At 45.8% G+C, this 23,288-nt stretch overlaps 1 protein-coding gene across 1 annotated transcript in view; it reads left to right on the top strand.

The window, feature by feature from the left end:
• The window catches only part of LOC309858465 (inhibitor of carbonic anhydrase-like), a 44,086-nt gene that overhangs the window by 20,171 nt on the left and 627 nt on the right, over positions 1-23,288 (top strand). The window contains exons 7-16 of the mRNA XM_082718993.1: positions 2,307-2,485; positions 3,827-3,998; positions 4,877-5,019; positions 6,971-7,061; positions 8,293-8,334; positions 11,130-11,285; positions 14,317-14,458; positions 19,346-19,410; positions 19,933-20,117; positions 21,809-21,995. Of these exons, the coding sequence (XP_082575119.1) occupies positions 2,307-2,485; positions 3,827-3,998; positions 4,877-5,019; positions 6,971-7,061; positions 8,293-8,334; positions 11,130-11,285; positions 14,317-14,458; positions 19,346-19,410; positions 19,933-20,117; positions 21,809-21,995 (1,362 nt within the window). The remainder of the gene's footprint in view (positions 1-2,306; positions 2,486-3,826; positions 3,999-4,876; positions 5,020-6,970; positions 7,062-8,292; positions 8,335-11,129; positions 11,286-14,316; positions 14,459-19,345; positions 19,411-19,932; positions 20,118-21,808; positions 21,996-23,288) is intronic.

Below are 23,288 nucleotides of genomic sequence, written 5' to 3'. Positions count from 1 at the left end.
GGCAGAGAGAGAGGAGGGGAAGCAGGCTCCCTGACAAGCAGGGAGCCCGACTCGGGGCTCCATCCCAGGACCCCGGGACCAGGACCTGAGCCGAAGGCAGAGGCTTTAACCCACTGAGCCACCCAGGTGCCCCAAGCCCTCACTTTTTACATGGGCCTTAGTTCCTTACAACCTAGTGTATTTCTCTAGCATGAAGTGGGAGCTCCGTGTCCTTTGTTGCCTTGTTCAGCTGTTCACAATTCACTCCCCCTTCATTATTACACACTGACCTGGTTTGTTAGCATTTTGGCAATTGAGGCCTCTCCTATTATCAGTACATTTAATGAGTGGGGTCATCTAGGGGTCCTGTCTCCCAGACTCAAGTTGTTCCAGATCCTCGTCATTGTTATTCCTGTGGGCACCCCAGTGAGTGCAGTTATGTTGCCAGGGGCCAGCATCTTCTAATGCCCACCCTGAAATGTTTGAAAACATCTTCATTTTCTGAAAATACCATATTGTCCCAGAGTGTCCTGGACCTTTGCTGGAAGTCACTTGTCTGCTAATATTTAAGATCACTCACTGCCTTTTAAGTAGCAGTTTATGATGATCCACCAGGCTTTTGGGGTGCAAATGAAGCTTGGTGGGGAGCTGCTTCCACCACTGGGCCCCTGAGTGACTGATGTCGAGAATTCTTTCTTTTGAAGCTATGGGATCATATTCATTCTTTTAATTTAATTCTGACATTACTAAATCATTGTAAGTTTTTCTTTCAATATAAAGATTTAAAGAGTATTTTCTTTACAACCTACTAAGTAAACGCGTAACCATTTACCATAACTAATTGTACTCCTTCTCTTTTAGTATGATCATGCATGAACTCCATAGACATCTACGAGTCTGCTAGGGCTGCCATAACAAAGCACTACAAACTGGGTGGCTTAAGCAATAGCAATTTATTGTCTCACAGTTTTAGAGCCTAGAAGTTCAAGAGCAAGGTGTGGGTAGGGTTGGTTCCTTCTGGAGGCTCCTTGCTTCTCCCTTAGTTTCTGGTGGTTTGCCAGCCATCTATGGAGTTCGTTGGCTGTAGTCACATCACCCCACTCTACTTCTTTCCCTTCATGTGACATTCTCCATGTGTATATGTATGTGTGTGTGTGTGTGTGGTTTTTATCAGGACACCAGTCATATTGGATTAGGGGCCCCACTACTCTAGTGGGACCTCATCTTTAGTTAATGACATCTGTAATGACTCTGTTTCCAAGTAAGGTGACATTCTGAGGTACTGGGGATTTGGATTTCAACATGGAAATTTGCAGGGGACACAATTCAACCCAGAATACCTTCAAATACCTAAACAAGGGGAACCAAAGTGCCTGTTTTCCTCACAAGGTTTTCTGGTCTTCTTTCTACATATAGAGTATGCCAAGTGGACCCCTAGGCCTCCTTCAACTCTTCCCCACCTTTCCCCAGCAGCCTCTGCCTCCAGGAGCGGATGCTGCTATAGTTGGGAGACCTGGACTGTCCTAGCATGGCGATGCATCAACCTCAGACCAGCTGACAAGTCACCTTAAGTCTCTGAGCCTGTCTCCTCATCTAGGGGATCATCCTATTCCTGGCCTCCCCTGGTTGCTATGAGGATTAAGTGAAACAGAGCCTGGAGAGCCTTCAGCACCATTTCTGGTGTGCTGTGGGTGCTCAGAAAACATTTGCTATCATCATTCATAGCAGAAAGTTACACGTATGTGGGGATACCCTGAGGGGACCTGGGCAAGGGTGCCTCCTAGCCCTGTGTCTATCTGCAATGAGAACCGGCCATTTGGCCTCCTGAGGCCTCAGATTCTTCATAGGTATAAAACATATTTGGAAAAGATTCTCTTTCAGTCTCTTTGTGTTAAAAAAATTATTAAAGGAGACAAGTTAGGTGATACAAACAAGCTTGAACATTTCACAAAGTGGACGGTCTCCTTTTGGAGAACTGAAAAATGGGGCAGAAGGCAGGGAGCTTCTATAGGGTAAAGAACATGACATGCAGAAACAAATACAATGTATCTGGTTGGCTGGGGCCACACAGGCAACCTTGTCTGGGGTGTAAGGGCTCAGAATTGGCTTTGTGTCTGGGGACTGGCTAGCTGAATATACTTTGTTCCCGTTCAAGTGGAGCATTTACAAGGACACAAAAGTTGATTTTGGCTTGCTTCTGTGGCCCTGGGGCACGAGCAGGGCCTCAAAAGTAATTACAACAAGGTCAGTCTGTGATTCAGGGAGCAGCAGGGACCACGGCTCATGGCTCTGCCTGCAGTCGGCTCATCTGGGCTTTCCTCCTGCAGAGAACCTGGCAGACAGGCCTGACCATGACCAGTATAAGTTGCTCTGCCCAGACAACAGCCAGATGCCGGTGGATAAATACAGGGAGTGCAACCTGGGCCTCTTCCCTTCTCATGCTGTCGTGGCTCGAAATGTCGGGGGCAAGGAGGACTTGATCTGGGAGCTACTCAACCAGGCCCAGGTATTCCCACCTTCTACCCTCACCTCCTGCTTTGTGTATATGGCGGGGGTGGGGGTGGGTCTCTGCTTAGATTTGGGGCGTTTTCTTATATTCTCTTCTAGCCACTCTGAAAGTTCTTTTGGGTGTAGGGCAAGAACCATGTCGTACATCATCTGCTTCACCGAAAAATCTCTCAGTCTGTGTTGTCAGAGACAACAGAGGCTCTGAACCCCTCACCTGGCATCATCTACTCCATGGACCAAAGACTCCATAGAAGGGCCTCATTGCTCCATTTTTTTCTCTTCAGTTCTAAAGGGGTTTTCAGGATGCGGAGTAGATGCCCCTCCTCCATGGAGTGTTGCGCTATTATCTTACTGCCATGGAATCCTGCCCTCCTCACTTTCCTCAGTGGCAGGTTCCCTAGCCATGAGCATTCTCTCTTTCTGGTGTTGGTGACAGCATCTCCTGGCCAGCCCTCATTCATTCCCTGTCCCTGCTCTGTTGGTGCTCTCTGCTCAGCACTGGAGGTCCAGAGATGAAGTGGACAATGACTTGCCCTTGAGTTGCTTCCAGACAAGTGTAAGGGCCTTGATGAGTACACATACAATTATCACCAGATGAAATGGTACAACCTTGGGGACACAGATCATATACTTTGTAGAGGACAGAGGAAATGATTTGCAGGGTATATCTGGGGAGATTCTTGAGCCCTAGGTAGGAAGCTGTGCATACCCCCAGGAAGGGAGGGGATTATTTGCCAATGAGGGCAGCGGGTGTCTTTTCACATAGAACTGACACAAAAGCAAAAAGCAGATAGACAGTGGAAAGAGCTTAGGAGTTGAGCTTCCATATTTTGGAGGCCAGAAAGTTCCCAGCTGGTCCTTTAGTGGTAGGCCTGAGGTCAGAGAGGAGCTCAGGACTCCTGACCTCCAGTCTCAGTGGCAGGTGTTGGATCACCAGATGTTCTGGGATGAAGATCTCCAGAGCTTCTTGGGACAGTTGGCTGGCCAGGAGACAGGCAGCCTTCACTGCCTGCCCTGTGGGAACTTGCCCTTGGAGAAGGGCAGCTGCATGGGACATGGCAACCATACCTCTTGGTGTGGATCTTGGGGAACAGTCCCTGGCCATTTCCCTGAAGCTGCTCATGGAAGACCAGCTGGGATTTGGGTAGAGCATTCCCTGGAGAGAGGTAGGAGAACCCCAGGAACCACCAGGGCTTCGGTGGGCTTGGTGCTTTGTCTTAGCTCTCAAGGGCTCATATTTTCTCGCTTCCAGTTTTCCTTGTCTGGTTTGGGGTTTGTTATCCCTTCCCCTTGCTTCACCAGCTTCCCTCCTTCTCTTTTTCTTTTATCCTTTGAACAGGAACATTTTGGAAAAGACAAGTCAACAGAATTCCAGCTCTTTGCCTCTCCTCATGGGAAGGACTTGCTGTTTACAGATGCTACCCGTGGGTTTTTAAGAATCCCTCCTAAGATGGATGCCAAGCTATATGTGGGATATGAATATTTTGCTGCCACTCAACATCAAAGGAGAGGTGTGTAAGTCCTGGGAGGGCAGCAGAGGCAGGAAAGCCAAAGAGGCTTCCCCAGTGCCTGAAAACCTCACCTTATCCAACCGTCATTGGCTAGTGGAGCCCAAGGGAGCTACCAGCTGCACTGGGTTAGTGAGGGGATTTTCTGCTGAGCTGGGGAAAAGGCCTGAATTATGAGATCACGAAAGGGTTTTGAAGACCTTCAGATTAGAGTCAACTTGAAGTAATGATGGTTCTTGCTCCTGTGTTTTAATTAGGGATACCCCACCCAGTGGCCGGTTTATATGACAGGAGAAAATAGCACATCCCAAACTGAAGTGGGAACATGGCTCTGCCGCTATCAGGAGTGAATTTCCAACTCTTGCCTTCCTCTAGATCCCTATGGTTCATTTCTTCTTTCTTCCCTTACTTTCATCTTCATTTAGTCAACCAATAGTCAATGAGCATCCACAAAAGCCACTGTGTTAGATGTGGCATACTCTGGTGAGCAGACATGGGGGTGGGGAGCGATCAGGCCCACCCAAAGGAGTACACATAACTACCAACTGGGGAATGCTACTGGTTGGGAGAACCCAGTCCTGTCAGAACAAACTCAGGAAGGTCCTGACCTTCTGGTGCTCAGACAGGGCTCTCCTCAGGAGGACATTCTCAAGGAGGTGAGAATATACTCTTCCTTCACTACTCTTTCTGGGTGCAGAGTTCTGCATTTCTCCTGGAGGATGATAGGCAGGAATGAGCAATGTTGTGGGCCTGAGACATGCCCACTCTGCTCCTGTCAGTGAGGACCCTACTGGGCAGCCTTTCTGTAGCTAGTGGCGCTAAGCTCCCAGACACATCTTTGGACTCCTTTTGGATGCCTGGCTTTTCTCCACCTGTCCTAGGTGTGGAAGACCCCCAGAGGGTGCTGTGGTGTGCAGTGGGCCACCATGAGAAGGTCAAGTGTGATGAGTGGAGTGCTGTAAGCGGTGGTGCTTTACAGTGCACCACAGAGGAAAGCACTGAGGACTGCATCGCCGCCATCACAGTAAGGAGCGCCTCACCTCCATAGCTGGGCCTGGACACCCAGACATATGGCCTCTCTGCCCTCTTCCCATATGTCTTCCTTTTGGCTATGAGACTAAGATGCACCTGTTATGTGCTGCTCCCACCCTCCAAAGGCCCACCCAGCTCTACTGAAATGTGCCACTAGAGCTCAGGCTGGCCCAAGGTTCAGACTCCTTAGGTGCTCAGCTCTGGAGTCCTGGGAGCTCTTGAGTATGGTCATGCCTGGGAGCTGCACGAAGTGGGGTGACATCCCAGGGGGTGGTCAGGGCCTTTGTGGATTATGAAAGCAAATCAACCTTAATCCTTGAGTTGTAAGTATAATTGTTTTTGGTGCTAAAAATATTATATGCTGGAAGAGAAATGAAAGATAAATAAAATCATTTACAACTTTATAACTCAGAGATCATTACCTCATAATTTCTGAGTTATGAATTGTGTTATTAACTTTCCATTTCTCTATGAGCAGATAATATTTTTGTGATTAGAAAAAATAAATTTATAATAAAAGACTAAAAAATTGACAAACTCAGAAGATATACATTCTTCTTAAGAAGATCTTTATTTTGATAAACTTTCCTAAGACTAACCCATACATTAAGATCTTGAAATTTATACAGTCTCCTTAATGTGTCAATTTTAAGGATTAAATGATTTTGAGTGCTCAGAACATTGCCTAGCATATAATAAGCAGCCAATAAATGTTATCTATTGTTATTATTTAAAGTCAGCACAGTAGGTGCACTTTCTTAGGAAATGGAATAGTCATTTAAAATGTTTTTAATGGCTGCACATTATTCCACCAAGTATTTCTGCTTCAATTTATTTAACTGATTTCTAAATGCTTATATATTAATTATTTGCAAATCCTTTGGTAGTGTAGATGATATGGGATTGAAGATTTTTGTTCTATAACCTCAATATTTCTGGATATATCATAAAAAATAATAATAGTTAATATCTCAGAAGTTAGTTACTATGTGCCAAACATGTTTATGAGCTCTTAACTTGCATTAACTTATCTATCTATTTATTTATTTATTTAAAAGATTTTATTTCTTTATTGTTAGAGAGAGAAGGAGGGAAAGAGAGCATGAGCAGGAGGAGTGGCAGGCAGAGGGAGAGGGAGAAACAGACTCTCTGCTGAGCAAGGAAGCTGATGCGGGACTCAATCCCAGACCCCCGAGATCGTGACCTGAGCCGAAGGCAGACGCTTAACTGCCTGAGCCACTCAGGTGTCCCACATTAACTCATTTAATCCTAACAATGAGCCTATCTGCCCATTTGATGGTTGAAAAAAATGTGTATAGAACAGTTTTTAAGTATGTGTCCTTTGGTATAGTCAGGTCCAAGAGGCTGTGTGGTATACTGGTTATGAGCAGGAGTTAAGGACTTGAACTGTTTAAGTTTTAGTTTTAGTGACTATCTATTGGAGAAATTATTTAACTTCCCTCTGCTTTACTTCACCAGTGTATAAAAGGGGAAGAATTATATAGTACTTACCTTATTGGATTTTGTGAGGAATACATGAGGTACTCTCTCTTTCTCTCTCTCACTCGCAAACAAACAAACAAATAAATAAATAAACAAAACCTTTAAAAAGAGAAACAGTAAATACAACCCCTGAGTCTGGACATATAGATTACTGAGTGACAGTGGTCACAAAGAAAACGTGGTGAGGGCATAACCAGGACTCAAGATGGGTCCAATGAGAGCTCGAAGATGCCAGGGAGCAGGATCTGGATTGGGCACTTGTTCCTGGGTCATCATGTCCAGTTTTCTAACCCCCATGGTGATACAGAAGTTTTGGGTGGTCCATGATGTGATGAATCAAAAGGGCATATGACATAAAGCCAATGGATAGACACCTCCGAGGGTCAGTGAGACAGGAAGCAGCTTCACTGTTGTACTACTGATTTATTTCTTAACTTCAGAAGGGAGAGGCCGATGCCATGACTTTGGATGGAGGCTTCATCTACACAGCGGGGCAGTGTGGTCTGGTGCCTGTCCTGGCAGAGAACTACAGTAAGTGGAAGGGGGGTGCCTGTCAGTGTTTTATTTTCTCTGGGCCATGGACATAACAGCGTGGACATAGAAAGAAAGAGAAATGATCTAGTTCATTGTTGAGGTAACAATTAACTATGGGAGAGGCTAGCAGATAGTATCCTCCTTCCCCAGAATCAGAACCAATAAAGATATAGACACAGGAGTTAGGCAGAAAGAGATGAAAAGAGATGTTTATTACCAAAAAGGTGATATTGGAGGTCATGGTACAGAGCTGGCCTCAGGGCTCGCCAAATTGCCCTGGAATTAGAGTTACCCACTAATTCAGGAGAACAGGTTTGTTTGCTTACCCAATGGCTGAAGGCAGAGGAGAAAGCATATTGTCATAGAGCATTATTGAAAAGATCTAAACCACCCTCTCCCCACTGTTCAATGAAGAGGGGCACAGCCACATGTGCCTCGTTCAATGCTTTTGCTAAATTTACTAGTCCAAAATTAACTCACCCCAGCTGCACTGGAATGTTGAGGGGTGAGGCTACAAGGTCATGTTCTTCAGTGGGGACCCTTTCACATAAAAAAAATAAATAAAGCTGGGGAAAAGAAAATTTCACCAATATGATTTATCAAGCTCCTCATCTGTTAGGCAGTGAGCAAGAAACCATCCATTAGCCTTCAAACAAAACAACTCTGTGAAGTAAATAATGGTAACTCCGTTTTACTGATAAGAAAACTAAGAGTTGTACTGATATAAAAACTCTTATAAAAACTTCTCTAATCTTAGAGAAGTTGAATGAGTTGTCCAAGGTAGAATGAAGACCATATCCAGGTTTTCTGACTCCATGGGCCATTTTTTTCCCCCTCCAGCATAGCAAGAATATAATGATTGCCTACCACAATCCAGATCTCTGAAGGGAAGGAAGATGTCAGGATGGCTTGAATCACACCGCTAATGCAAAAGGATCTTTTTCAGAGCTTCAGTAGTCTCTGCCCCTCTTCAAAGGGCATCTCCTTTTCTTTCTCTGCAGCTCCCTGAGAGTGGGGGAGATTCTGGGGCAGAACCTAATGTCCAAAGGCAAAGGTCAGGGAGGGGGGTTAAATGGGCCTGCAGAATCTTGGCTTGTTGAGAACCAGTGACAAACTGCTTAGCGGGTTTCTTATTTCATTCCTCACTCTTGAGACTGAGAAGCTCATGACTTTGGGTTGAGCAATATGAGAGCTTAATGGCATGTATACCGATTGCTTTTCTTTTCAGTGCCTGCAGATGGGTCTACGTGTGTAAATACACCCGTGGCAGGTGAGTCAGCATCAGTAACACTGGGGCTCAAAGGTAAAGGCCATCATTGGGGAGAGGGTGAGAAAAATCTTAAAAATGAAGCAAAGTGACTAGAGTTGTAAAAAATAAAATAAAAACAAGGAGGATGAGCTACCATCACTATGGCTTATTGTTAAGGAGCAGATGTGTCACAAAGCTATGGTGATAAAGACTATTTGTGGGGTTCTTCACAGACAACAAAGGACTCCTGCTTGCACTATTCCCATTTACTGTCCTCAGCAGTCCTCCAGGCTGTGGGCATCATTATCCTGTGTGGATGGGGAAAGTGAGGCCCAGGGCCATCAGCCAGGGAGTGGCTGCCCTGGGCTTGAGAAGAGGTGGTGTGACTGGAAGCCCCTTGCCCTTCCTGACACACCACCTTACTCCTTGCCACATGCTGCCTGCCCTTCTCTGCCCCAGGAGGCAGGAGCCCATTCCTGGCATTCTGGGCCAAGTGGATGCTTCAGGATAGGAGGAGAGTCCCTGCTGCTCGAATGAAGAAGAGGGGGAAAATGAGCTCGACCTTTTAGCTTTCAGCCAGCTGACTGTAACAGCGGAGGCATCCACCTTGTCTTTAGATGAGGTGACAGGTTCTTTTGTCTGTGTGTCTACATAGGCAGGGAGGGTCTGGATCTGTCCCTGAAGTATGTAATCTTGGAAAAACAGAGCAGTATTTCTCAATCCAGTGTAGTGCCTGGACTGGCTGCATCAGCATCACCTGAGAACTTGTGAGAAATACAAATTCTTGGGCTCCACCTGAATCCATTGAGTCAGAAACTCCAAGGATCGGGCCACTGCTCTGTGTTTTAACAAGCCCTCCAGCTGACTCTGATGCATACTGGGGTTTGAAAACAACTGTGGTGGAGGATCCTGGGATAAAAACAGGTTTTCACTTGGGTTTGGCCTCTCTTATGGGACAGGTAAACTGGGGGAGGTGGGTGGGTTTGGGCCACCACAGCCCCAGTAGGAGCTCCAGTTCCTGCTGAGCACAGGGTCACAGAAGCCCTGCAGGCCCACACCCCACCAAGGCTTCTAGAGTGCAGAGCTGCTCCCCTGCAGCAGCTCTCCTCCATGTGCCACAGGACCCAAGCCCCAGGATATGCTATCCCTGTCCCCCTCTGCTTTTATGGCTAACAGTGTTCAGTGAGTTGTATCTTCATCCCCAGCCCTAAGGGCTGGCATTTTGTCAGCCATGCAGTCTACTGAGTATAGAATATGTGAAGTCAGAAAGAACTCCACTTCAAGAATGGTTGAAATTTCCAGGAACTGCAGTGATACACAAATGCAAGTCACCAAAGATGCTTAGAAGACAGTTCAGGGTGGCTGGCTGAGAAGGAGGAGGTTAGATTTGAGTAGAGACAGAGGGGGATCAACAACAAAGACAAAGATAGATACACACACACACACACACACACACACACACACACACCCAGATGGCAATAATTAGTGCCATTTGTGCAGAATTAGTTACAACTCCGGAAAGGCATTGTAATAGTATTTGGCTCCCAGACGGTGTAATAGAGCACAGTCTGGTAAGCCAGGGCTAGCTGTGGCTTCAGGAGAATCTGCTTCACTGAGAGAGGGGCTCTGGTACTGCTTGTGCCACTAGCAGCATGGTTGGAAACCCATCAACGTAACCTCCCTGTCATATCCTAATCTACAATGTGCCCATATAAGCACATCTGATCCCCCCGAAAATCCCCCTGGATGGGTATCATTGTCACCATTTTACTGAGGAGAAGCTGAGGATCCTAGACACTAAGTGACTTGTCCTAGGAAGTAACTGGCAAGGCAGGTCTTCCACCTGCCACATTCACTTCCAATTTTTCCAGGTTTGACTATGTAGAAACCCAAACCATGATGGCAAGAAAGGAAGTGTAGTAGGGAGGGGGGTTTGGAGTGGTGGTGGAGGACACATTATCATCTAGTTCTGTAGATTTAGGATTCTAGTTTTCTTATAAATTCAGATATGCTGTTTAAGCCTCCATCAAAATGCATAATTCAGTTACAGAGTATTAAGATAAGAATATACCAAATACCCATGGTGTTCCATTAGAATCAAGAACATGAGAAGAAGTCTCACTCCTACCAAAGACACTTGGTATTACTTTGGAAGTGAATGCAGTATGACTGAAAAGATTAGAAACATATTTTTAATATTGGAGAAAAAAGAGATTAAATTGTCACTATTAGAAAATGATGTTATAAATCTAGAAAATCAGAGACTTTAAAAAAGGAGTTATTAAAGCTCTTTCTTTTGGACTTCAACAGAAATATTTCAACAGGTACACTTATGTATGTACAAGATTTACATAGATAACTTGTAATATGGCAAAGTGGGTCACAACGGAAGTGCCCACCAGTAGGGGGATTACAAAATATGGCACTTCCATACGGTGGAACGTAACTTAGATTCAACCAGTAAACAGAATGAGACAGCTGCATCCACTTTTGCTGAATCAGTTTATCATTGAGGGAGAATAAAGCATCTTTCAGTAAAGAATGTAAGCAGGAGTCCACTGAAAAATATGTGTAAATATTTCTGGATGCACATATGTAGACACGTCCGGAGAGCAGTAGTGTCAGACTGTTTGGCCCCATACCTAATAATGATAATTATTGGGAGAGTCTTCTGCTAGAGCAAGGTGAGGGATTCAAGCTACTAATTCCCCTCCCCTGGGAGAGTGGCAGGCAGAGTCTAACTGTAGCAGCTCTAGAAGACATTTTCAGAAGATTCTGGAGCTACTGAAATTGCATTTTGATATCTCTGTTGCAAGGTCATTACGCCGTGGCAGTGGTTAAGAAATCAGATCCCTACTTCACTTGGGACTCTCTGCAAGGCAAGAAGTCCTGCCACCCCGCAGTTGGTACTTCCGCAGGCTGGATCGTCCCCATGGGTTTAATATACAACAAAACCGGGTCCTGTAAATTTGGTAAGTGTGTTCTGGGAGGCAGTGCGGCAGCCCCTTCCATTGGCCTGTACAGGAGTTCAGTTCAGTGGCAAGGAATGTCAAGGGATGGCATGAATGGGTAGGGGGGGTCAAGTGCTGGGCAGACATTACAGGTGAGCTTCGCCTCTCCTTGAGCAGGTGCTCCCTCTTCTCCTCACCTCCTTACTTCTGAGGGGAAAGGCTTGGTCCAGTGGGAAGATATCAGGGAAATGCCCTACTCTTTATGTGTTACAATGGGCTCAGGGAACAAGCCTGGGTTGCATAGCAAGAGTGGTGTGTGTGTGTGTGTTGTTTTCCCATATAAACCAGATTGGTTGTTTTGTAAAAACCTAAAACCATATACCTTGAGTAAGTCCTTGAGTGCTTTTTCACTTGCATCCTTATCTCCTTCAGATTCTCGTATTTGTCATTTTATCAGTATTCTTGCCATTACCTAAAAGTCTCCTGGTACCCTGCTTTTCCCAGCCATCTGACAAACCGCACCTCTGCACAAGCACCATCACCTGCTCTCTTCACTCTCTGCACCTTAGCAGCTAAACATGGCTGGAGAAGTCATGGGGTAGAACAGTTCATTCCACTGGAAATGGTCCAGCTACTGGCCTCAGCAGGCCTCTCGCAGTCACACCCAAACTGTGTCGCTGCTCCACACCCCCACACTTCCCAATAATTACCCTAATGTCCTCATTGTCCACACATTTCCAGCCCACACCCATCTACCACCCTTTCTCAGCACATGACTCATCTCAGCTGTAATAGACATCAGAAATGGTCAAAGTTTCCCCCTCACCGTTCTACTGCCAAAGCTGTGGGCTCCTCATGGCTGTATCTGCTCAGCCTCCCTCCACCTGTACTCTGGGTGTAGGCGCCTCCCCTTCTCTCCTCCCTAGAGCCTCATACCCTTGGTTACTAGTTCTCTGTCGGGTATAGCCAACAATTTCTTTCAACATTAAACGTCCCCAGTGTTTTCCATCTTTTAAAGTCTTCCTTCTCCCAGCAGTCTCCCTGGGTTTCTGATTTGTTTCTCCTCCTCCTTTCTGCCAGACTTCTTAGCAGCATGGTCTGAGCCACTCATCTCCCACTCACTCCTCCACTCCCTGTCCTCTGGCTTCTCTGCATCATTCCATAGGAAGGACTCTGGTCAAGGCTACTGGTGACCTCCATGTTGCTCAGTTGGAAGGTCTTGCTCCAGTCCATTCCTCTATGACTTCTCTTTCTTCAGATCACCTTAAAACACTATCTCTGACTTCTGTGAAAATGCTGGCTTGATTTTTCTCCTACCCCTACAAAGTCCCCTTTCCCAACCTGGTTAATAAATGTTTTAATTGCTTAAAGCAACTTTCTTCCCCCACTCTAAACCCAATCCTCAGGCAATCACATCCATGCCTACAGCCTCATTTGCCATCTAAACAAATAATATGGGCATCTGGGTGGTTTCATTGGTTAAAGGACTGTCTTCAGCTCAAGTCATGATCCTGGAGTCCCAAGATCGAATACTGGATCAGGGTCCCTGCTCAGCAGGGAGTCTGCTTCTCCCTGTGACCCTCCCCTGTCTTGTGCTCTCTCTCTCTCAAATAAATAAATAGAATCTTAAAAAAAATATCCTGTTAAACATTAAAAACTAGGCACATAGCCAGCTCTAGATAAATGTTTGCTGTTATTACTATTATTAATATTAAATCTATATGTTGATAACTGTTGTGTCTTTATCCCTAGCACAGATCTCTCTTTGACCTCCACACCTGTGTATATTGAACTGGATATTTGACATTATTTAGTTATTATCAAAAAAAGTCATTCTCAAAAGACATTAAGCTCAAACAGAACGTATCAGCTCCGCTAAGTCTGTTCCAGAGCTGTCTAGCTCAGTGGAGGACCCTACGGTCCATCCACTTGCCCCAGCAGGAAACCAAGCTGTCATCCTCCATGTACCCATCCATCACCAGTGATGTCCCCTTCCACTGTCTCCCTCCCCTTGTGCTACTCTAGTCCAAGCTGCTCTCACTTCCCCTGGACTATTACAGTAACCTGCTGCCTGCACCCCGCATCTGCCCTGGATTCCATTCATCCCACTGGCAGACCAGTCCTTGTGAAGCACACATCTGGCTATATCTGGCCCACCACTCCTGTCCCAGCATTGCTGTAGCCCTTCAGAAGCTCCTCATTTTTCTAAGGAAAAAGAACAAAATTTACACAAAGGTGTAAAAGTGGGTCTGGACCTTGCCTCCTCTCCACTCACTCTTGCACTGGGTGGTCTAGCCCAATGGCCTCTTACTAACCTTTCTGTGATCCTTGCCCCCACCCCCACCCCTGCCTGGGCCTTCACAGATGCTGCTCCCTGTCTGGGAAACGCTTGTCCTTTCACCCTTCTCTTGAGTAATTGCTATTCATTCTTCCTCTCTCAACTTGAAGTCTCTCCCCTATTCCCAGGTCTGTACAAGATTCCTTTATGTGAAGCTGTATAGAACATATTCTTTCCCATTGCAAGCTGGGGTTGGGGGTACAAATTCACTAGTGTGGCTACTTGAGTTATGACTATTGTTCATGGGCTTGGGTTCCAGAAGCATGGGACCTATATGATGTCCTCACCATAGTGCCCTGGGGCCCGATATGGGGCTTGGCATCTGGGCCTCTTGGCTCCTTCCTGGATTTGGAGTCAAGATGATTATCCTATAAGGGAGGGCAAGGGCGGCAGAGGTCAGGAAAAATGTGGGAGAGGTTCGACTGGGTGGGCTTTCAGTTTTGTTCTCTGTTAGGATTACATCTGTGTGTGTACTTCTAAACCTCTGCCCTGTGCCACTTCTGTTCCACAGACCCTTGTCCCAACTTCAGCCAGTGCCGTTTACTTTGCTCTAGTTGCAACTTTTTTTAATTCTGTAATGTTCTTATTTGTAATAATATGGTACCAAATCCCTAAATGTGTCTCTACATCATTCAAGGAATTCTAGGGACAAAATCGGAGGCTTTCTTGCTAACATAGGTGAGAAGAGCTGACCTACTGTGTTTTCCTGCACAGATGAATTCTTCAGTCAAAGCTGTGCCCCTGGGTCGGACCCGGATTCCAAGCTCTGTGCTCTGTGCAGTGGTGGCAGCAGCCCAGGCCACACCTGTACTCCCAACCACCACGAGAGATACTATGGCTTCAGCGGGGCATTCAGGCAAGTAGTATCTGTGCACCACCTTCCTCTTGGGCACCAACCCAGTGAACCTCTTGTCCTTTCATCTTTTCCATCACTCCAGGATCTGGCTGCTGCATTTAGGGAGAACCAGAATTAGAAAATAGAACCCCAAATTCCCACTGGCCCCAAGGAGTCAAGCCCAGCTCCTTTCTGGAGTGCTTTTCTGCAGATCCAGCTGACTTAGGGTCCCTGAGGAGAAGCAAGAATGAGGGGTGCAGGTTCACAACCCTGGGTCCACTTTTTTTCTTTGCGATTGTGGACAGGTCATAGAATCTTTCAGAGCTCCAGTTTAAAATCAGAGGATGGGCACTCGACCTGTGCTTCTTACACCTGGCTGATGAGTACATTTAAAAAATAGATATTCCTGGGCACCTTCAGCCCTTCAGGAAACTTTATTGAGCAACTATTAATGTGGCAGGCACTGGTCTAGGTAGAGGGGTCATAGCAGCAAGAAACAAGTAGCTCCCTTGCCCCCCTCTCAAGAGGGTAAGACAATGAACATAAACAAGGCCACTCACTTCCTGACTGTGCTAACTGCTACAAAGAAACCAAGGTGGGGTGGTGTGGTAGTGGACAGTTTTGTGGTAGGGGACAGTTTTGGAAATGGTGGTCAGGGAAGGCCTCGAAAAGCAGGATTGTGTGAGCTGAAAATTAAATATTGGGAGGGAATCAGGCCTGAGAAAAGCTGAAGGAAGCGTATCAAGGAAGAAGGAACAGCCAGGACAAAGGCATGAAGCAGGGCAAATCACGCTGTGTCTGAGGCCAGAACAGAAGGCCCTGAAGGGGAGTCATGGCGTGGGGGTGGGGGTATGGGTGTGCACAGGTTGGAGCTGAGGCACTGGATATGTCTTAGTGCCCTATCGGCCTGACCAAGGAAGTAGAGTTAATTCTAAGTATGCTGAGCAGCGTGGGACCCTTTGAGGCAGGAGGCATGCTGTGTGAATCGGGGTTGTGGGGCAACTGGAGAACACGTGAGCATCTAGGATGGACCCCTTTATTTATTTGTCACACTGCCAGACGAATTTGTCCTGCCATCTCCAAAGTTGTGTCTCTTTCATAAGCCATATATAATGACATATTTCAGATTCCACAACATCAATGTACACTGAACATGAAACCTAGGCTCAAGTAGGGTTGGTTTTTGTTTTTTGTTTTTTACATGGCATTAGGGTTGATGGTCTTACTGGTGCTAATATGATAATATCAGAGAGGACTTAGAATTGTTAGAGCTTTGTCTTGAAACAAAACCCACCCTCTTCCTCAAATGAAGTTCAACCCCCACAGAACAATCTTAGCTTCAGATGGCTAGTTCTCCCCACAACCTCCTACCTGCATTTCTACTCCTGTGGGTTTCCTGACTCCAACAGCTCTTCATTCCTACTGACTTGTGCCCCACCCACCCTGCCAACTCTTCCCTAGTCTCTCCCTGCTTCATATTCTTATCCCCTCCACACCCAGCATACATTCCACAGCCAACCACAATAATCATTCCTCTGTGTCTAGCCTCAAGTGCCTGTCCCTCTGCTGGCGAAAGCACCAGGCCTTGCTTAGGTCTGACATTCCACCACTAGGGGTCTGCACTGCTGGGGTGCCCGGCCTCCCTTTACAGTAAGGAGAGCCCACCTCAAATGTGCATGTGTGCCTAGTGCCTTCACCACCAACCTTTCTAGAAGATGAGTCCATCCTCTGTCCTCTCCTCAGTCCCCCAACACATCTGCCTCCATCTGTCATGCCTTTGTTTCCTACTTCACCAGAGAAAATTGAAGCAATCCAAGGAAACGCCACAGCGTCCCACTGCCACATCTAACCCACTGCCCTCCCTCCTTTTCACCGGCTACCTGGCTGTCTTCTAGCTCAGCCCTATTCCATGGCTGCACCAGCCTCTCCTCCAGCCTGGCCAGGGGCTTTGCTTGGCACTTTTCCCCTCTTGCTGCTGCACCATCACAGGATTTTCTCTACTAGGTCATTTGGTCATTTCTACCAGCATCCACACATGATGCTGTTTTTTTCACCTTAAACATCAGTAAGTAAGTAAAATCTCTCTTGAACTCACTTCCCTCTCCAGCAACTTCCCATTTCTCTCCTTCTCTATATCCCCCTTTCTTGTTTTATTTTTTAGCACTTTTCACTCTCTAGAATACTATATATTTTATGTACTTGTTTAATGTCTTTTTTCCTTTAATAAGATAAATAAAATCTCCTTTGTTGAAAGAGCTTCCTCTTTAGAAGGCAAGAGACTTGAGCCTTGGGAGTGAGCCAAGATACTTTAAGGCGAGAGTTGCCAAACAAAATTTAGGACATCCAGTTAAATTAGAATTTCAGATAAACAATGAATGAATGCTTAGTATAAGGGAACCCACTCCTCCTCCCCCGTTCTTCCTCCTCCTCTCCCCACTTCCTCCTCCTCCTTCTCCTTTTCTTCTTTTTCTCCTTCTCCTCCTCCTCCTCCCTCTCTTTTCTTCTTCTTCCTTTTTCTCTAAAGAGAGATGCCGCATCTTCTTTCCCCACAGGATGGTTTTCTGTTTCTCAGCCTACATGGAAGGAAATGTCTATGACTAGCATTATTACAGCTTCTCGGTTATAAAGAAGCAGTCAAACACAGACCCTAATGTATTCATCCCAATTCCCAGGAAATGGGATTGTCAGCCCATTGAAAGCTTCATGTTCACACAACTCATGCAGTGAAGTTCCACTGTAAAGTTGTAGCTGCCTCCACTGTGACCAGATAGATTGGGGGGGATGGAGGAAAGGAGTCAGTTCTCAAAGTATTAATGTTTGGTAAACCAAACAAGAGTCAAGAATTTTTAAATTAAATTATACAAGGGGAATTTTGTTTTCCTAGATATAAAAATCACATTATAATACTGCATAATACTTTAATACTATGATCAGTACAGACAGGTTTGTGTGCAAGAATGACAAATCAATGGAGATTAGACTTCAAAGACTTATACATGGACACATTATATTTGGTGTATAACGAAGATAATATTTCAAACTGGGGGAAAGATGAACTTGAGAGAGCAAATAAAATGAGTGTGGCAAAGTGGCTCCTGGATCTGGTAGGAGCAGCTTCAATAGTGAGTCAATCCCAAAAGCTGACTGGCAGGCTGAAAAGCTCACCCTCAGTGAGGGTGGTGTGAAGGGGTGCTGATTGCAAGGGCAAAGATTCCTTTTAGGTGTTTGGATGAGTGTGGGAGAGAAGCCATGGCGGAGGGCCGTGTGGGATCAAACAGGGATTATTGATTTTCAAAAAGGAAAAGAGGTATATGAATGCTGATAAAGAGAGCCCAGTGATCAGGGAAAGACCACAATTACATAAGAGAAAGAGGATCACTATCAGAAGGTGCCTGAGAGTGTGGGCGGGGTTGGGATGCAGGGCACCTGGAGGGACACTTTTGCTGAGAGAGACCTTCACTCCTTCTTTGTGTCTGGAGGGCAGGAGAAGCGCACTGGAGACTTGGGCTGGCAGATTTGGCAGAGGGAGGCTGGAAGGAAGCCCATGTGAGGATATCTGTGTTTTCTCCGGGAAGCAGGAGCACATGTCAGAGTGAGTGTTGAGGAGAGGGTATGTGGTGAGACAGAGGCATGCGGGAATTTGGAAAACATTTTAGTAATTGCTCTATGGAGTGGAGAGGTGGCTATCTGAAAGAGTGGTTCTCACCACTAGAGCACAGAGTCTCTTAGGGGGCTTGTTAAAACACAGCTTGCTGGGCCCCACACCCAGAAATAGGTCTCCGGGTGGGGCCCAAGAGTGTGCATGTCTGACGGGTTCACAGCTGGTTCCCATGCTGCTGATCCCAGCCCACACGTTGAGAACCACAGATCTAGAGTAGAGTGAGGAAAGCAGGAATGCCCAGGAGAAGTTAATGGTCAGGAGAGTCTCTGGTCTGCCTCCCTACTAGAGTACAGACACACCTGAGGCAGACTGTCATATGTATTCAGGACTGGGATTATATGAAGGACAGAAAGAAGAAAGAAATAGGGCAAAGGGAGTTTAGGAAAATTGAATGGGAGTAATTGACCATAGCTAAGTATAGAGGGACCTGAAGTTAGGAGAGAGAGAAAACTGGAGAGGGGCTCCTGATAATTGATCACTAATGTCAGTTGCCAACTGATTGGATGTCCTAGAACTGATTGCTAATGCGTTCGACATTTCTCATAAAGAATGGACCTTAGGGGCACCTGGGTGCCTCAGTGGGTTAAAGCCTCTGCCTTCGGCTCAGGTCATGATCCCAGGGTCCTGGGATCGAGCCCTGCATCAGTCTCTCTGCTCAGCAGTTAGCCTGCTTCCCCCTCTCTCTCTGCCTCCCTTTCTGCCTACTTGTGATCTCTGTCTGTCAAATAAATAAAATCTTTTTTAAAAATCCTACAAAAACAGCAAACTGTGTATACTTAAAAAAAAAAAAAAGAAGAATGGACCTTAAATAAAGAGAAAAATTGTTCTGCAATTAAGTGTGAACATATACCTGGTGATGCAAATTCACTAGTGATCATTAAGACTGACTAGACATTGATTTTAATCTCTTGTGTGAGTTTTGATCCAACCAGAGAGTCATCCTTGAATATCCCTGTTCATAGGAGAACACAAACATCTTCTCTGGAGAAACCAATCAGTATTTAAAACAAGGAACAAAACAGTGGTTATCTACAATAGGAACAAAATAAACAGGTTTCTCTTTTTGATTACATTTCCCCTCTAATTCTCAGGGACAGCCCAAGTGTTACAGTTGTGTGTAAGGATGTGGCCAGTGTTCGTTGTGGTTCTAGTGGAGGGTGAATGAGCCTCTAGGTGATTCTCTCTGGGTGTCTCTCCTTCCCACTCCTGTTGACGCTCCTCACTGACCTGACCCTTGCTGTGCCCAGGTGTTTGGTTGAAAAGGGAGACGTGGCCTTTGTGAAGGAGAGCACAGTCTTCCAGAACACTGATGGTATGTGCCTATGCTGTCATTTCCTCCCTTGGAAAAAATCTGAGTCTCTCCTGGAAAGTCACTCCCAGTCAGACAACTGGGGAAGTTTATTAAAGAATGGCTGACTCTCTTCATTTATAGGCATTCCTTATATATTCTGGATACTTTTTGTCTGCTATATGTATTGACAATATCTTGTTTCTCTCTGAAAGGTTTACCTTTGCATTTTCTTAATGGTGTCTGATGAACAGACATTTTAATGTTTAATGTAGTTCAACTTATCAATCTTTCTGGCTGTTGCTTTTTCAGGCCTGTTAAAGAAATGTTTGCCTTTAACGGGACTGAAAACGCACTAACTGGAAAGGCTATGAATTTATAACCATAAATTTTTCTCTTTCTTCTGTTTTATTTTTAAAGTTTTTTTATTTCATTTTTCTGTGTCTCTGTGATTCTCCCAGACATTGGTAGTTGGTCACATCCCCCCAAGGAGGGCACTGTGACCAGAGCTGTCAGCTGTGGCTGACCGGCCTTCCTTCTCCCCAGGAAAGAACCCTGAAGCCTGGGCTAAAGATCTGAAACAGGAAGACTTTGAGTTGCTGTGCCTCGATGGTACCAGGAAGCCTGTGACTGAAGCTCGAAGGTGCCACCTGGCCATAGTCCCAAATCATGCTGTGGTCTCAAGGAAAGATAAGGCAGATTTTGTCCGCAGGATACTCTTCAATCAACAGGTTTGGGCACACAGAAGGTCCTTCCACATATCCCCCAAACAGAATGCTCAGATCTCCTCCAGAGCTGACAGGCACACCCAGCCCAGTCTCATATCCTTTCTCCCTGGGCAGTGGAACAGATTCTCAGAGCTCTGCCTCTGAAATCAGAAATCTAGCTGGTGGCTCTGTTCACTTTGTGCTCTGGGGCTGTCTAGGATATCAAAGTGGACTGAAAGAGCCTTGGACACGTGAGTATCTGAAGGGTCTTCCTGAGACTAACTTTCCTCTCTGAACAGACTCCTGGTACCTCTTGGACTTGTTCAGTCCCTCCATGAGTTGTCTCTTGCGTCTTCTGTCATAGAAATAAGGGAGATGGCTTAGTGCCCTTCACACGGGGGTGAGGAAAGGAGGCTACTCTACCTGACTTAGTGTAGGACCCAAGGCAGTACTGAACCTGGGCAGGGACTGAGCATTGTTTTAGGCTTCCTGAAAGTTCAAGAGCCAACATTCAGACAACTCATGACTTCTACAGGCAGACAACAGGGGTTATGAAGTAGCAGGATGCCCAATTCAAATGATCTTAAGAAAACCCAAAGCCTCATCTGCCTTTCAGCTTTGTATACCCCTTCCTGGAAGAACCCTGTATGAGTAATCCATGTGTTAGCATATGCTGCCCACACGTCCCAGTTAGAGGACTACAACCCAGGGAGAACTGGCAAAACAAAAGGCTCCTCATTAGGGACACTTGAAGGCATGTGTCTCCCAAAACACAACTTGCCCCTTGGCTGTCCGGGGCTGAACAAAGAAAAAGAGAGGAGGGGAAGAAAAGATGGAAACGGTCAGGTGCCTAGGACAGATCTAGAGTATAGAAGAGGCCAGGCAGCAAGGGCTTTGGGCAGTGGAAGACAGGTAGCACGACCCAGGAAGTTGAAAATATCCAGCATGATAGGCAGAATTGTGATACTGTGACCACAAAACTCAAAGCTGCTGCTTCTTCTTTTTTAATTACATTTTTAAAAATTTTCTTTTCAGCATAACAGTATTCATTGTTTTTGCACCACACCCAGTGCTCCGTGCAATACATGCCCTCCCCAATACCCACCACCTGGTTCCCTCAACCTCCCACCCCACCCCCCCGCCCCTTCAAAACCCTCAGGTTGTTTTTCAGAGTCCATAGTCTCTCCTGGTTCACCTCCCCTTCCAATTTCCCTCAGCTACCTTCTCCTTTCAGTCTCCCCATGTCCTCCATGCTATTTGTTATGCTCCACAAATAAGTGAAACCATATGATAATTGACTCTCTCTGCTTGACTTATTTCACTCAGCATAATCTCTTCCAGTCCCGTCCATGTTGCTACAAAAGTTGGGTATTCGTCTTTTCTGATGGAGGCATAATACTCCATAGTGTATACGGAAGCTTCTTTTATTAAGCAGTTACTTTACATACATTATCTCCATTTACAAATGAGTAAACCGAGGTTCACTGAGCTCAGTAAAGAAGTTTCTTAAAGTCAGGTGACAAGGAAAAGCTAGGGCTACAATTTGAACCCAGAGACCATGCTTTTTGCCATTCATGTTGCCTCTGAGACTTACTGTGTCCCAGGTCTCCCAGGGGCTGGAGCTGAGCAGTGCAGCAGACTTAGATCTTCTGAGGTAGAATACACAACCTTGTGCTCCTTGGTGCTCCTGCTCACTCTCTATCTGTCTGATGCAGGAACTCTTTGGAAGAGATGGGTTTGAATACAGGATGTTCCAGATGTTTCAGTCGTCAACTAAGGACCTGCTCTTCAGCGATGACACGGCATGTTTAGCTAACCTTCAGGACAAAGCATCCTATCGAAAATACTTAGGACCAGAGTATCTTAGGACAATTGCTAACATGGGACAATGCTTACACTCTGGTGAGTAGAATAGAACACCAAGGAACAATACCATGGCGGGGGGGCAGGTGAATATGTTTAAGGACCATTGTGTGCCAAGCCTTGAGCCAGTACTGATAGGAGAACAAAGATGGAGGATGTGAGGATGTGAGCAGGAGGATGTGAGCCTACACTGTCAATTAGACAACAGTATAAGGGAATACCTGAAAAAAGACCAAATCGTTAAAAGGAGACAGAGAGCGCAATTGAGATCGTTTGGAAACTGAACTTGTTTACTTGTACATTTCCATTTTTTTCCTAACAAAATGAAAAGGTACACATGTGTGAGCCCTTCATTGTAGGGAGAGTGTTGGGAAATGACCCCTATGTATCACTCATAGAGAATCAATTTTGAAAGATTTTTTTTTTAAGATTTTATTTATTTATTTGACAGAGAGAAATCACAAGTAGATGGAGAGGCAGGCAGAGAGAGAGAGAGGGAAGCAGGCTCCCCGCTGAGCAGGGAGCCCGATGCAGGACTTGATCTCAGGACTCTGAGATCATGACCTGAGCCGAAGGCAGCGGCTTAACCCACTGAGCCACCCAGGCGCCCTGAAAGATTTTTTTTTTAAAGATTTTATTTATTTATTTCACAGACAGAGATCACAAGTAGGCAGAGAGGCAGGCAGAAAGAGACGGGGAGGCAGGCTCCCTGCCGAGCAGAGAGCCCGATGTGGGGCTTGATCCCAGGACCCTGGGATCATGACCTGAGATGAAGGCAGGGGCTTTAACCCACTGAGCCACCAAGGCGCCCCCAATTTTGAAAGATTTTAAGTACAATGTATAAATAATATTAATGGAAACTGTAACTATAGTTAGCACTATAGCGTTCCCTTTCTAGTTATATATACACACACACACACACATATATATATATTTTCAAATGGCATAATGTGTGAATGTATAGTTGCCTAAAAAAGGATTAAATTGGAGAAATAAAATTAGAGCTGGGATAATCAAATTTCTGGGAGCGTGCCTGAATTTTTGTTGAATTACATCGTATGTTAAAGATGATGAAAGTAAAAAGAACAGAAAATATATTTAAGGATAGCACTGACGTCAGTTAGGAAAAACAGAGACAGAGAGAGAGTGAGAGAGAGAGAGAGAGAATTTTAAAAAAATCGGGCACCTGGGTGGCTCAGTCAGTTAAGTGGCTGGCTTCAGCTCAGGTCATGATCCCAGGGTCCTGGGATGAAGCCCACCATCGGGCTCCCCGATCAGCGGGAGCCTGCTTCTCCCTCTGCCTGCTGCTCTGCCTGCTGCTCTGCCTACTTG

Source organism: Mustela nivalis (genome assembly GCF_964662115.1).
Source record: "Mustela nivalis genome assembly, chromosome: 1".
Lineage (NCBI taxonomy): Eukaryota > Metazoa > Chordata > Mammalia > Carnivora > Mustelidae > Mustela > Mustela nivalis.
This window is presented reverse-complemented; position numbering and strand designations above follow the sequence as displayed.